This window comes from Myotis nattereri (genome assembly GCF_964212035.1).
Source record: "Myotis nattereri genome assembly, chromosome: 2".
Taxonomy (NCBI): domain Eukaryota; kingdom Metazoa; phylum Chordata; class Mammalia; order Chiroptera; family Vespertilionidae; genus Myotis; species Myotis nattereri.
In genome coordinates, this window is record NC_138076.1 from 62,686,363 (window position 1) to 62,700,038 (window position 13,676).

Here is a 13,676-nt window from a genome sequence, read left to right on the forward strand (position 1 = left end):
ATTATATGAAAAATCTTACATAATTCAGGAAATAACTTACATTGAAATTCTCTGAGATTCAAGGTAAATTTGGTTATCCTGTATACCTCTAAATGCAAAATTGGAAAGTCTGACCAAAAACATTCCTGACTAGTGACAAAATGTGAACATAATCCTTATGAAATATAGAACCCAAATGGCTATTTCTCAAGTGCAATTCGGGCAAACCAAGGTCCAAGTATATCTATAGCAAAGTTAGCCAACCACATTTTAATACACTTCTTACCGAACTTGGTGTCTGCACGGGGCTCCTACCCTGTACAGGAGATAAATCTATTGAATAAAAAACTTCAAGTGATGTTTGAGCACTATTGTGAAGACTTCTAGGAGAAGCTGGAGGTAAGCAGTCAGAGATACTCCCATTGCCATCTAAAAATAGCTTTCTTCTGAGGGATGAAGAACTGAGGTTTCCGGGAGACTGATCTGCAAATTCATCAGCTCTAAAATATTCACCTACATTTAAGGTTAACAGAATAAAAGGCAAAGCTATAGTTATTTTGAAGAGCAATTAGATTTCAGTTATCTGACTTTTGAAAAACCACCATGTACTACTATATATTTGAATTGTTTTCAAAAAATAGGACAAAGTTTAATGGCATATATGATGTTTAAAATCTGAAATTATTTCTTCTTTTTTGAGTGCTTATCCTATCTAATAATAGACAAACATGGTAATTGATTGTACCTTCGCTACGCTTCCCATTGGCTAATCAGGGCAACATGCAAATTAACTGCCAACAAAGATGGTGGTTAATTTGCATACATAGATGCAATGCTGGGAGGTGAAAGGGGAAGGACGGAAGAAGCCGCCTGCTGCTGATGGTGATTGGAAACCCAGGCGGCAGGCAAGAGCCTGCCTCCCGGCCAGTGACTGAAGAACCGGGGCCACCTTTGCCCGCCCCCCGGCTGGTGATCAGAGAAGCTGGGCAGGGCGGGGAAGAGGTGGCCGCCAGCAGCTGCCTATTCCCTGCCCCCGACCGGCCAGTGTTCGGAGAAGTACCTGTATTTTTTTTTTCAAAGTACCTGTATTTTTAATAATTTCTTGACATGGTAAAAGAATTTTACATTACGATCCAATGGCTGGTGGGGTGAGGAGAAGGAGCAGCAGAACAATCCAACTAACAAAAAGGGAAACAGAAATGCATGGTGGAAGGGATTTGAAGGGTTGGTAGGGGCATTGCCCAACTAAAATGCAATTGGTTTGTTACTGAGTACTATTCATGGGAAGACAGCATCCTGACTCCTTCTCTATACAGCATATTGGGAGTAAAAATGATGCATCTAGCTGGAAATATGATTAGGGGTTGGAAGACAGACATGGAAAGAAGAAGTCAGAAATAGACAGAGAGAGTCACTGGCTGGCTGGCTGCAAATACTGACTCTCCAGTAGTGATAGAATAAAAAAGTGGGGGATATCTCTGGAAGATTCAAGAGATAGGGGGCAACTCTTCTATGGTTTTGACTTGCCCAGCAGATTTCCACATACAAATGTGTACACGCCTATGTTTGCATGCACACACATATACACATAACTGACTGCCCTCCCTGGAAGCACAGAAGACGCCGCCCACCTTTGGTCCAGGCACCAGCACCTGGGGCTGGCTGCAGCCCAGGAGATGGACAAGCCACCTGCCCAAGGTCCCAGGCTGCAGCCACCCGGAGAAGCTGCCAGCCCTGTGGTCCAGGACGCCAGCACCTGTGGCCAGGGAAACAGGTTCCCTCTTCTCTGACTGCAGTCATTACTTCAATATTCCCCTTCTGAATTTCTCTCCTGTGCTGCAACCCAACTCCACTTTTCATCAGAAGGATACGGAACAGGGAGAGCAGTGTTAAAAGCTTACATTTTTAAGCCGGTAAGGTTGGTACTTAAACATATAAATGGAAAACTAGAGTCTTTAAGGTAACAAAGGCTACAAAGGACAGGGACAGCACATGACCTAGTATATCTAGCAATCCATATGGGGACCGAAAACTTTGCAATGATGACAATTAGTGAAGATATGAATCAACTAAAATAGTTGACAGGGACAATTCCTCCATCTTTTAAAATATCTACATCAAATCTGTTTAAATAGATTTTCATCTGCATAACACATTCTGACAAGACGCCACCACCACCAATGTGGTCCATGTTGTGCTGATGTTTAATAACTGAGGGACCCCCCCGCGCCCCAAGTGCACAAATTTTTGTGCACCGGGCTACTAGTTATTAGTATAAGTAGTACCAATAAGATTCGTCCATAAATAGTTTATGTCTATAGTAAAGTTCACTTATTCAGGGCAGGTTAAAAATAAAAATTTTAGTATGATTTCCCCGCTTCTTTTGAAAGAGGCACTGCCACATATTTCCATTTATAATAACCCATCAAAACAAAACCTTTTAAGTTACTAAAGGTTTAAATAAGCACAATACATACCTAATACATTTTCTAAATTAAAATCCACAGGAAGAGACAGCAATGTCTGACAAGCAGCTGGAAACAAGCAGATACAAAAATACAAACGTGGATAAATCATGCAAGCATATTATATACAATTTACAATGTGCTTCCCAATCAACCGTCTCCCCATGATGTTCCAGCTAAACTCAATTAATTCATTTCTGCATTCTTCTATGTAATATGTCATCTTCTTGTAAGTGGCTTTCCATACTTGCTAGCACTGATATAAACCTGTTAATAGCTCAAGTTAACTCCTGGTTGTTCTGCTGGCAATTGAATAAAAAAGCCAGCCTATATCTGAGGATAAGTTTCCCAATTAAAAATTTAAAAAAAACAAAGATTTTCAAAATCAGAAATCAATTTCTATGCTTTGAACAAAAAAACAACAACACACTATTACTATTTCTAAAACATGACTAAATGTATCTATTTTGAATAATTTTAAAAAACAGCTCTCATATAGCTCATTCATAAAAAGTAAGCATTTCAATGCCAGCGTATTGTTATCACATGAACTGAATTTAAAATTAAATGTACCTTAATGTGCAAGGTACTTCTTTTCAGAATATATTCATACTCACCATTGCTTTTCTCAGAATAGATGGTCAGCTTTCTTCCAATTGGAGATTCATTAGTTATGTTAATACCTGTAAAACATTGTAAGTGAAAAATCCTACATTTTATATTCTTCATTTACTTAGCATTACATTTTCTGGAGAAAAAAAATGAACAAAGTAGAAACTTAAAAAAGAATTTTTTTTTTTATTTGTTGCCCAGCAGGTGTGGCTCAGTTGGCTGAGCATCGTCCCATGTACCAAGATGTCACCGATTTGATTCCGGATCAAGGCACGATCCCTGGTGGGGGCATGTCGGAGGCAGCCAATCAATGATTCACTCATGGATATTTCTCTCTCTCCTTCTCCCTTCCTCTTTCTATATAATTAATAAAAATAAATTTTTTTTTTGACATTGATTTTTCAGAGAGAGAGAAAGAGGAGAGAAACATCACTTTGTTACTTCACCACTTACACATTCTTGATTGATTTTTGTATGTGCCCTGACCGCAGATTGAAGCTGCATTCTTGGTGTAGTGGGATGGTGCTCTAACCAACTGAGCTACCTGGACAGGGCTATGGAAACTTTTATTTTACATTTAAAAAAATAAATGTCTGTATATACAAGTACATAATTTGGTATTTTTCTGTTATGTTTATCTTTTTTGATTTTGAGGGAGCACAAGGATAAAACTCGAAGGATTATTACTATATAGCAAAAAAGGAGGTACCAAGTAATACTTTTTAAGGAAAACATGGTTGCTCTCCATGATGTCAATCTTAAGCAGCTGGGATGTGTGTTAGTCATCCTCAAACAGATCCTCTGTTGCCTAATGTTTTTGAACAATGGGTTTAGATAAATTGTCTGAATTAAAATGTCAGATCATCTTGACAAAACCTAAAATTTGATAAGTAAAACCATGCTCAGTCTTTTTCACAGAAGTAAAAAATATGGCTGCAAATAATTTTTTTAAAAATTAAAAGTTAATGACTAAATATTAAGCTTCATAATCTGAAAATCACCAGGTAGAAAAACTAAAACATTTAATGACAAAAATGACTAATATAAGCAAAAGAAAAAAGCAAGGAGACCAAAAAAACAAAGAAAAAAAACCCTCAAAAATCTTAAAATACAGGAACAGAATAAAGCCCAGTAACCTAACAAACCTAAATAAATGGGTGAATGAGTAAGTGGGTGGGATGAGTGTTAAAGCTCCGATTAAATATTATCAGAATGGGTAAATCCTAGATTCAAATGCCTTCTTTACTGAGGCTGTGTGACCTTCTATAAGGCACATATAAGCAAGGCACTCCATGGAAACCCTATTATGTCCTTGGTCTTTAGGCTACAAACCAAACATCTTAAACATGAAATGTGAATAATGTGACTGGGGATCTAAATTTTTAATTTAAATGTATTTAATTTTTAAAAGCCACATTTGGTTAGGGGCTACCATGTCAAGAACTGTGAAAGGTCTGAGAATGTACACTACTTGCACAATGACAAGTTAACGTGTCAACGTTCCATGGATGCTGGAAGACATGAGGCTTCTGCGTCAAGACACAGAACTTCACTATTCCCAGCACCCAGGCAGCAGAAGCTTCATGTTCACGTCAGTTCCCTTTGCCCCTAAGTCCCAAGCACGAGAACTGAAACACCCAAGGTGGATATGGCACACACTGGATTCTCATCACAGGTGAGGAAAACTGAATTTGGGAAATCCCATTCTGTTTTTATTTTTCAACTAGGAGCCTAGCATGCAATTTAAAATAGTGCGGCGCCGCCTACCCTCGAGTCGCTGGTCTGGCCCTGCCTTGCTCCCCAGGCCCAGCAGCAGCCACAGCCACTGCCGGTCTGGCCCTGCCTCCCTCTCCAGCCCTTGAAGCAGCCGCAGCTGCTGATGATCAGGACCTCCCCCAGCGCAGGCGCACGGAGGCCCTGCCGCCCCGCTGCTGACGCTATGCATGCAACCTCCTCCTGTCAGGTCAACCCGTTATGGTGTCCCAGTTAATTAGCATATTTCTCTATTATATAGGTACTAGAGGCCCGGTGCACAAAAATTAGTGCACTTGGGGGGGATGGCGGGTCCCTCAGCCTGGCCTGTGCCCTCTCGCATTCTGGGACCCCTCGGGAGATAATGACCTGCTGGCTTAGGCCTGCTCCCAGGAGGCAGAGGGCAGGCCCAATCCCTAGGTGCAGCCCCTGGTCGGGCTCAGAGCAGGGCCGATTGGGGAGTTGGGGTGCCGCCCCCTGTCATGCACAGAGCAGGGCGGATTGGGAGGTTGCGCTGCCACCCCCAGTCACACTCAGGGTAGAGCCGATTGGGGGGTTGGGGCACCGCCCCTTGTCACACTGAAGGCAGGGTCGATGGGAAGGTTGCGGCGCCACCCCCTGTCACGCACAGAGCAGGGCCAATCAGGGGGTTGGGGCGCTGCCCCCTGTCACTCACAGAGCAGGGCCCATGAGGGGGGTTGGGGCTCCATACCCTGTCACGCACAGAGCAGGGTCGATCAGGGGTGTGGGGAGCTCCCCCGTCACACACAGAGCAGGGCCCATCAGGAGGTTGGGAGCTCCCCCTGTCACGCACAGAGCAGGGCCGATCAGGGGGTTGGGGAGCTCCCCACTGTCACTCACAGAGTAGGGCCGATAGGGGAGTTGGGGCACCGGCCCCTGTCACACACAGAGCAGGGCGGATCAGGGGGTTGGGGTGCCGCACCCCGTCACACACAGAGCAGGGCCCGGGGGGTTGGGGGGTTGGGGCGCCGCACCCTGTCACACACAGAGCCGCAGGGCCATCAGGGGGTTGGGGAGCTCCCCCTATCAGGCACAGAGCAGAGCTGATCAGGGGGTTGGGGCGCCTTCCCCTGTCTTGAACAGAGCTGGGCCGATAGGGCGGTTGTGGCCCCACCCCGTCACACACAGAGCCGCAGGGCGATCAGGGGGTTTGGGTGCTGCCTCCTGTCACGCTGATCCTGGTGCCGGGAGGCCTCAGGGCTCCGCTGATCCCGGTGCTGGGAGGCATATTACCCTTTTACTATATAGGTTAGAGGACTGGTGCACGTGTGTGGGCCGGCTGGTTTGCCCTGAAGGGTGTCCTGGATCAGGGTGGGGGTCCCCACTGGGGTGCCTAGCCAGCCTGGATGAGGGGATGATGGCTGTTTACAGCTGGTCACACACCCTTTAGGGTGGGGGTCCCCACTGGGGTGCCTGGCCAGTCTGGGTGAGGGGCTGAGGGCTGTTTTCAGGCTGGGGGTGACTGAAGCTCCCAACCGCTCCTTTTTTTCTTTTTTTTTTTATTCTGGGCCAGCTTTAGCTCTGAGGCTCCAGTTCTTAGGCCTCCGCTGCTGAAAGCAGGTATCTGGTTTGTTTCGGTTCTATAATCGAAACACTGTAACAACTCCAGCTCTGAGATCCTGGCTGGCTGAAAGCAGGTCTCTGGGGTTTTGTTTAGCTTCTATATTTGTTACAATGTTTCAAATTGCAGGCTCAGAGGCCGGCAAGGCAGGCGGGCGGGGAATGTGGGTTTCCTCCGTCACTGAAGCAAGCAAGCCTCATGTTAGTTTCAAGCTGCCTGGCTGCCGGCCGCCATCTTGGCTGGCAGTTAATTTGCATATCGCCCTGATTAGCCAATGGGAAGGGTAGCAGTCGTATGTTAATTACCATGTTTCTCTTTTATTAGATAGGAGGATATATACATATATATATATATAGATATATACATATATATATACACATATATATATCTACATAGATATATATAGATATAGATTACAGCTGACATTCAATATTACTAGTATATTAGTTTCAGGTGCACAGCACAGTGGTTAGACCACCCGTGGGCAAACTACGGCCCGCGGGCAGGATACGGCCCATTTGAAATGAATAAAACTAAAAAAAAAAAAAGACCGTACCCTTTTATGGAATGATGTTTACTTTGAATTTATATTAGTTCACACAAACACTCCATCCATGCTTTTGTTCCGGCCCTCCGGTCCAGTTTAAGAACCCATTGTGCCCCTCGAGTCAAAAAGTTTGCTCACCCCTAGGTTAGACATTTATACATCTTACAAAGTGATCCCCCTGATAAGTCTAGTACCCCCTGATACAACACACAGTTACTACAACATTGTTGACTATATTCCCTATGCTGTACTTTACATCCCCCATGACTATTCTGTAACTGCCAATTTGTGGGAAGTCCCATTCTTTTAAAATAAGCTGCAAGCAAACCTGCTCCAGATGAAGACACAAAACCTACACTCTGCTCTGGAAGGACTCACTATCTCTATATTCAACACCAACTATTTCTGCATTGTAGATCATCTATGACCATCATTATATAACTGATTTTCACAATGGTCATGAAGAAAAAGTTAAATTCAGAATACAATGGCCCAAAAACCCAAATTCAGTAAATATTAGTTAAATTTTGAATTCTAACCCTTAAATAGTTAAATCCTCAGAAATTTAATTTATAGCAAGTTCCTTACCAAAGCAGGTAAACTAGCACTTCACTATATGTTGTTTTACATTCACTGATTTTTATAATTTTATGCTTCTTATTCATATGATTTTTAGTACACTCACATTTACTGGAATGATACTCTGAAACCTGTTTTCCTTCATGATCAGTCCAAGGAGAGGGCACAATGACATCCTTAGTGAAAAACTAGTAAGATAAAAGTCATATAATTAGACATAAATTTCCCCCAAAATATAATAAGGTACCCATGTTATTTTCAAATAATAAAAAACATTACATACTGACTTAATAGTTATAATTTAAAAAATTAAGATTTAAAAGCACAAATGACCAAAGGTGAAATGGAAGAAATTTAAAGTATATATAAAGAGAAATCTTAATACTGTAAATCAACCACTTAAATTTGAAACTTGCATATTAAGCTAAGGTATTTAGCATAGAAACAATATTTTTAATTTCTTCCCCAATTGTTTTTGGTGGAGAATGTTGACAAAAGTGAGGATGAAGAAGAGAAAGAAATAAATGGAGATAGTCATATACAAGTAAGCCAGTATGAGTGGTGTGCTGGAGCTAGTTTCTACTGGCTCTCAAAATCTAATTATTAAATTTTCAGGAATTTTGTGCAAAGTTAATATTAAAAATAAAATAAGCTGCAAGCAAATCTGAGTTATAGAAATGCACACTTGAAACCTATGTGATCTTTTAAGCAATGTCACCCTAATAAATTTAATTTCAAAAATATTACAAAAGAATTCAGGACCAATGTTAATATGCTCGTAATTGGCTAACTCTGGGTGGTAATATTTGTTATGTAATTTCAGGAGTTTGTCATGTGTTTTTCCCTAAAATCAAATCAAATCAAATTGTTTGTTATTAAATATTATCAAATTTTAAAAATGGTATAAATTCATAAATTATATTAAATAAATTATATTAAAGGTAAAGATAATAAATACTCAAAATCATCACTTGCTAACTATTTTATTACATTACCAATATCTATGCCCAAGGTTATGTTTTTTGATCTGTCTGGTGGAACTCCTACATATAATGATATATCATTGCACTTCTTTTCCCATTCAGTGATATAACATTAGTAACTTAAAACTGGCCGCAGTTGGAATATTTACATCATAATAGCAGCAACCACTAAAACTCATACTCTTCCCATAACCAAATGGCCAGTTTTTACACCAGCACTCCACTGGCTAGTATAATCAAATGGAGATAGAGCATTTGGATATATGTCTTTCCTTTTTCATTCTAGAAATAAAATTAAGCCAAACACTGTATTCTTCCTTTTCCTCTATGTTTTTACAGCAACTCTTTGTATTTTGCTATACCTATAACAAAGAACAAGTTTGCTAAACTACCTATAATGCATGAGGAAAAGATGTAAAGGGGAGTGGGGGGAGAATGGGAGAGATTATGATATAGTTAATTCCCAGAAGAAAAAAAATAAAGGACCCAAAAATTGTGCATAAGACCACTCAAAATAAAAGACATACAAATCCAAATAACATGACAAATTTTTAAAGTAGTAAGAATAGCACAAATTAAAAGGTTGGTAATAACCAGTATTGCAGATATGGGAAAACAGAAAGTATCATAATGTAGTTGGAGTAAAAATTGGTACAACCTTTTCGGAGGGCAAGATGGCAAAATATACTGAAAGTGAAAACTCAAAGCCTCTGACTTAGCAAGTCCATTTCAACTACACAAATACTTATATCCAATGGTGTTCACTGAAGCATTATAATAGAAAAACACTGAACACAACCTAAATAAATATCAATAGAGGCCGGGTTAGGTTATGATACATTCATACAATGGAATACTATGGTATTACTAAAAATTGGCATATGCTGATAATCAAAAAAAGACTAATAAAAATTATTAAGAAAAAAAGATTTAAAAAATATAAGGATGATCCTACATGTGTAAAACACTTAAAAACTACAATCTATTGCATGCTAAAGTTAATGTGTAAGTATAAATGTTCCAGTAGTTACTTTTAGGATGTGGGATGAATACCTGGTTTTCATCCGGTATTTTTTATTTGCAGTTTGAACTTCCTTTTTTTATAATATGCGTGTATTTATTCTATTTCAAATATGTCTATATATATGAAAAAATTTAAGCTGTTTAATACATTGACCCTAATCTTTACTATGACTTTATTTTCTTAAGTCTGGTGAATTTTCTTTTAAAGTTGAGGGTTCTAAAAAGAATGCATATTTTCCAAAATGTTGGGAAATGGGAAAGAGTCTGAGAATATTCAACTGGGGAGGAGTCAAGTGATTGGGTCAGAATGAAAATTTTGAATTACTAGGTAGATTACAAAGTAGATATTGTTTGGAGTAAGGCCTGTGCAATTATTTTTTAACAAACAGGCTATATATGAAATACAAGATGACAACCCTGACACTGCAAAAATAAATGCAAGAACTGGAACATTTATACTTACACATTAATTTTAGCATGCAATAGATTGTATTTAAGTTTTAATAGTTTTTAAGTATAGCTGACGTCTCCTGGGGTACAGAAGAACCAAGTATAGCTAAGGAATAGAGGTGGGTAGAGGAGGCTAGCGAGGGGAAAAGGAAAAATAAGAGATGTCGCCAAAACATAAAGAATTTGAGGAAATAACTAGATAAATAGCCCTTACTTACACTCTAAAACAGGGGTCCTCAAACTTTTTAAACAGGGGGCCAGTTCACTATCCCTCAGACCGTTGGAGGGCTGGACTATAGTTTAAAAAAAAACTATGAACAAATTCCTATGCACACAGCGGCAGCAAAAACACCCGGCGGGCTGGATAAATGTTTTCGGCGAGCCGCATGTGGTCCGCGGGCCGTAGTTTGAGGGCCCCTGCTCTAAAAGTTCAGCAAATAAGCAAAAGTGAAAAACGCATTATATTTATTTTAAAACACCCTATTTGTAAAAACACCTTTTCTACTGATCAGTAAGACATTTTACTTCATTAAATATATTGCCTTAAAAATCCAAGTATTAACAACAACAAAAAACCACTACCAATGCCAATCTAGATTTTCATAGCCTAAAACTTCCTCTACATAAACTCCAACTTGAAACAGAAGTTTGTGCTACTCAATATTCTGAAGGCACAAGGAAGGCACAAACTGTGCTATACCCTGAGAATGAAAAGATGAATGAAGCACAATATAAGGCAAAAAAGAATTCAGTCTAGGGAATAAAAGCAATATCTCAATCATCACAATAGTATAGGTAAGTATGAGGTGTTGAAATAGCTGAAAACCACTGGTCTAAGGGGAGAACAGAGAGGCACTAATATAGCTGGGGATGGGCAGGTTGGTGTGCCGCTAGGACAGTAAAGGGTTTGAAGGAAGTCTTCCTAAAAGAGGTGACATGCATGGGAAATTGATGCTTAACTGCTTTAATGATCAGTAACAGTTTTAAGTTACCTCTTCAATGGCTTTTTGTCTTTTCTCTTCCACATCTTTATCTATTCTATACAAAGATAAAGAAGAAAAATAACCAGGCCATTACTTTAGCTGATTGAACATTTAAAATAATAACCTTTAAAAGAAATAACTTCTTTCTCTTGAAAATTGGCAAATGTTAAGCTCATTTTAAAAGAAAAATTGGAATCATATCACATTTAGTTAATGATATTATTTAGATATTCAGCATTGCACTGTTAGGCTTAACTCCCTCTATTCCATTCAAAGTTGGAACATTTTCTTTTAAAAGGCTTATATTGATAATACTTTACAAAAGTTGCTATTTACAGCATAATGGAAGTAAGCTGAATAAACTTCATCTTTTAATCACAACATATTAATATTTCATTCCATAGAAATATAAAAATTGTCAAAACTCATTTTTTTCAATTATAGCAAGTTTACCATAGTCATAATTTTAGAATCAACTCTTATTCTGAAATAGAAACTATCACCCTTAGACAGCTGAATAGGCAAAAATATTAAAAATGAAATAAAATATCAACAAAAAACTTTGTCCAAATGAATTTTTTCACTTTGAAACAATAAGCAATTACAGTAACACAAATTTATCAGCTGAGATATAACAAAAAATGTCGGGTCTCAAGCACAAGGCATATACTTGCCAAAGGACTCAGCAGTTAGCCTTGTAGGACCACTTCTTTAATCTGTTCCAGGAAAGAATATTTGCTTTCCATCAATAAATTAGTAAGTCACTTTTATCTCTCAAATTTTTTCATGTATATATGTTTGTGGCTTAACAAAGCTTATATAATAATGTATACATTTCAGAAACTAAAATCAAGTGGATTTTTCAATAAAGGAGTTATGAGAAAGACTTCAATGATAATCCTCATATCCCAGCTTGAACAACAGCCATTTTGAGGATAACTCAATCCCATCATGAACATAACCAGGTCAAAATGACAGTACATAATAGCTTATAGTATTAGTAAGCCCTGATCTAGCATGCCTCTTTCAGAAATGTTTTGTTGTTTCATTAGAGGGACTTTAAGGACTTGAAATATTCAGGTAACTGCTGGAAGCAGACTATCAGTTTGGCTAAATATTGTAGGGCCAGATCATGGAAGGTTGTAACAAGTCATATAGGGTACAGTATCCTGACAGTATGTGTACATATATTATAGAACACTGGCATGATGCATATAGGTTACAGGTATGCCCTGAATGGATTCTTGGAGGAGGAGAAGGCGTTCAGGACTGTTTACCTTCTGTATGGGCAGACTCATTTGTTTACACCAGTGTGCCTTAGAGTTATTTTTTTATGTGTAGCAAGGCATGAAAAGGGTAGGAAGCAATGCATTAGGGAACTTGAATTAGACAGGAAGAGACACTGAAAGTCATTGCTAAGAATGAATCAGCCTGTTTTAAAAGTATACTCACTAACTGTGGTAGGAGCCATAACCATTCATGGAATTACATTAGTAAGTTAAATTAAAATTACGGTGTTTTCTCACTCTTTACCCCTATTCTGTATCTACTGGTTTACACCAAGATCCATAAACCTACCCACACAATGCATCATTAATTAGTAAGTATAGAAATGTTGTGTCATAACTTTGGTTAACAGTATTGTTAACTCTAGAGGGCAGGAATAATATACTATACTTCTTCAGTGTGTTCCTCGCAGTGCCTCAGTGCTCAATAAATAACTCTTGGCAGTTTACAGTTTTCCATGGTTGCATATATAAAGAGAAGAGGCAAAACAAAGCATACAGTTTGTGTGAAATAAAAAATTAGTCATTTGTGAATCACTTGCTTTAAGATAGTCTTTTCACCTCTTTCAAAGGTATTTAGATTTAAGTTAAAATTCTTTTATGCTCATTCCCCATTCTATTCCTTTCTACAACACTTTAGATAGACATAATTAATTAAGAATGAATGGTCATCAAGTTACCAAGCCAAGACAAACATTTGCAAGAGCATTTCAACATGTGTACATCTTTGAGTGAGTGCATTTTAATTGGAAAAGAATTACCTATTATTTTGGACTAACAACACATGAATCTTAGGACCAAAAGTTAAAAGCTGGTCATACTATTCAAATTTTTCAAGTAAAAAAAAAATTAGACTATGAAACTGACCACAAGTCTCTCAAACTCTTAATGAAATGTTATCTGTCATTTGTAATTACAAATTATTACAATTACAAATTATTACAAATTATTGCAATCTATATATATAAAAGCCCAACGACCGGAATGGAGAAACAACCATAACGACCGGTGGCTATGACGCACACTGAGGCAGCCAACCAGCCTGATACAGGCCCCAATCAACCCCCAACACGCTGATTGGGGGCAGAGCCGGCCAACCGCCCGCGTCTCCTCCCTGCCTCACTGGCCTGGCCCAATGGGGCCCCATCAAGGCAGGCCAGCTGGACCCCACCTGTGCACGAATTTGTGCACCGGGCCTCTAGTTTGTAATAAAAAACTAGGTCTATTCTACCAAAGAAGTGCATATTCTCATTACACGAGTCATTGTTAAGCATCTCAAGTCAGAGGAACACTAGTGCTTGGAAACCTACACGATACATCAACAAAGAAGTTAAGGCTCCTCTGATTACTAGCTTGAATTCAAGACAATATAATCCAGATCCCCAAATATCCTATGTCAAAGTTGGATGATGTCTATAAAAGCTCTTTCTGTTGC

At 39.1% G+C, this 13,676-nt stretch overlaps 1 protein-coding gene across 1 annotated transcript in view; it reads right to left on the minus strand.

Moving 5' to 3' along the window:
* The window catches only part of BORA (BORA aurora kinase A activator), a 30,717-nt gene that overhangs the window by 14,083 nt on the left and 2,958 nt on the right, over positions 1-13,676 (minus strand). Inside the window, exons 3-7 of the mRNA XM_081083104.1 lie at positions 10,965-11,010; positions 7,623-7,704; positions 3,062-3,127; positions 2,457-2,513; positions 266-492 (exon numbers count right to left, since the gene is read on the minus strand). Of these exons, the coding sequence (XP_080939230.1) occupies positions 266-492; positions 2,457-2,513; positions 3,062-3,127; positions 7,623-7,704; positions 10,965-11,010 (478 nt within the window). The remainder of the gene's footprint in view (positions 1-265; positions 493-2,456; positions 2,514-3,061; positions 3,128-7,622; positions 7,705-10,964; positions 11,011-13,676) is intronic.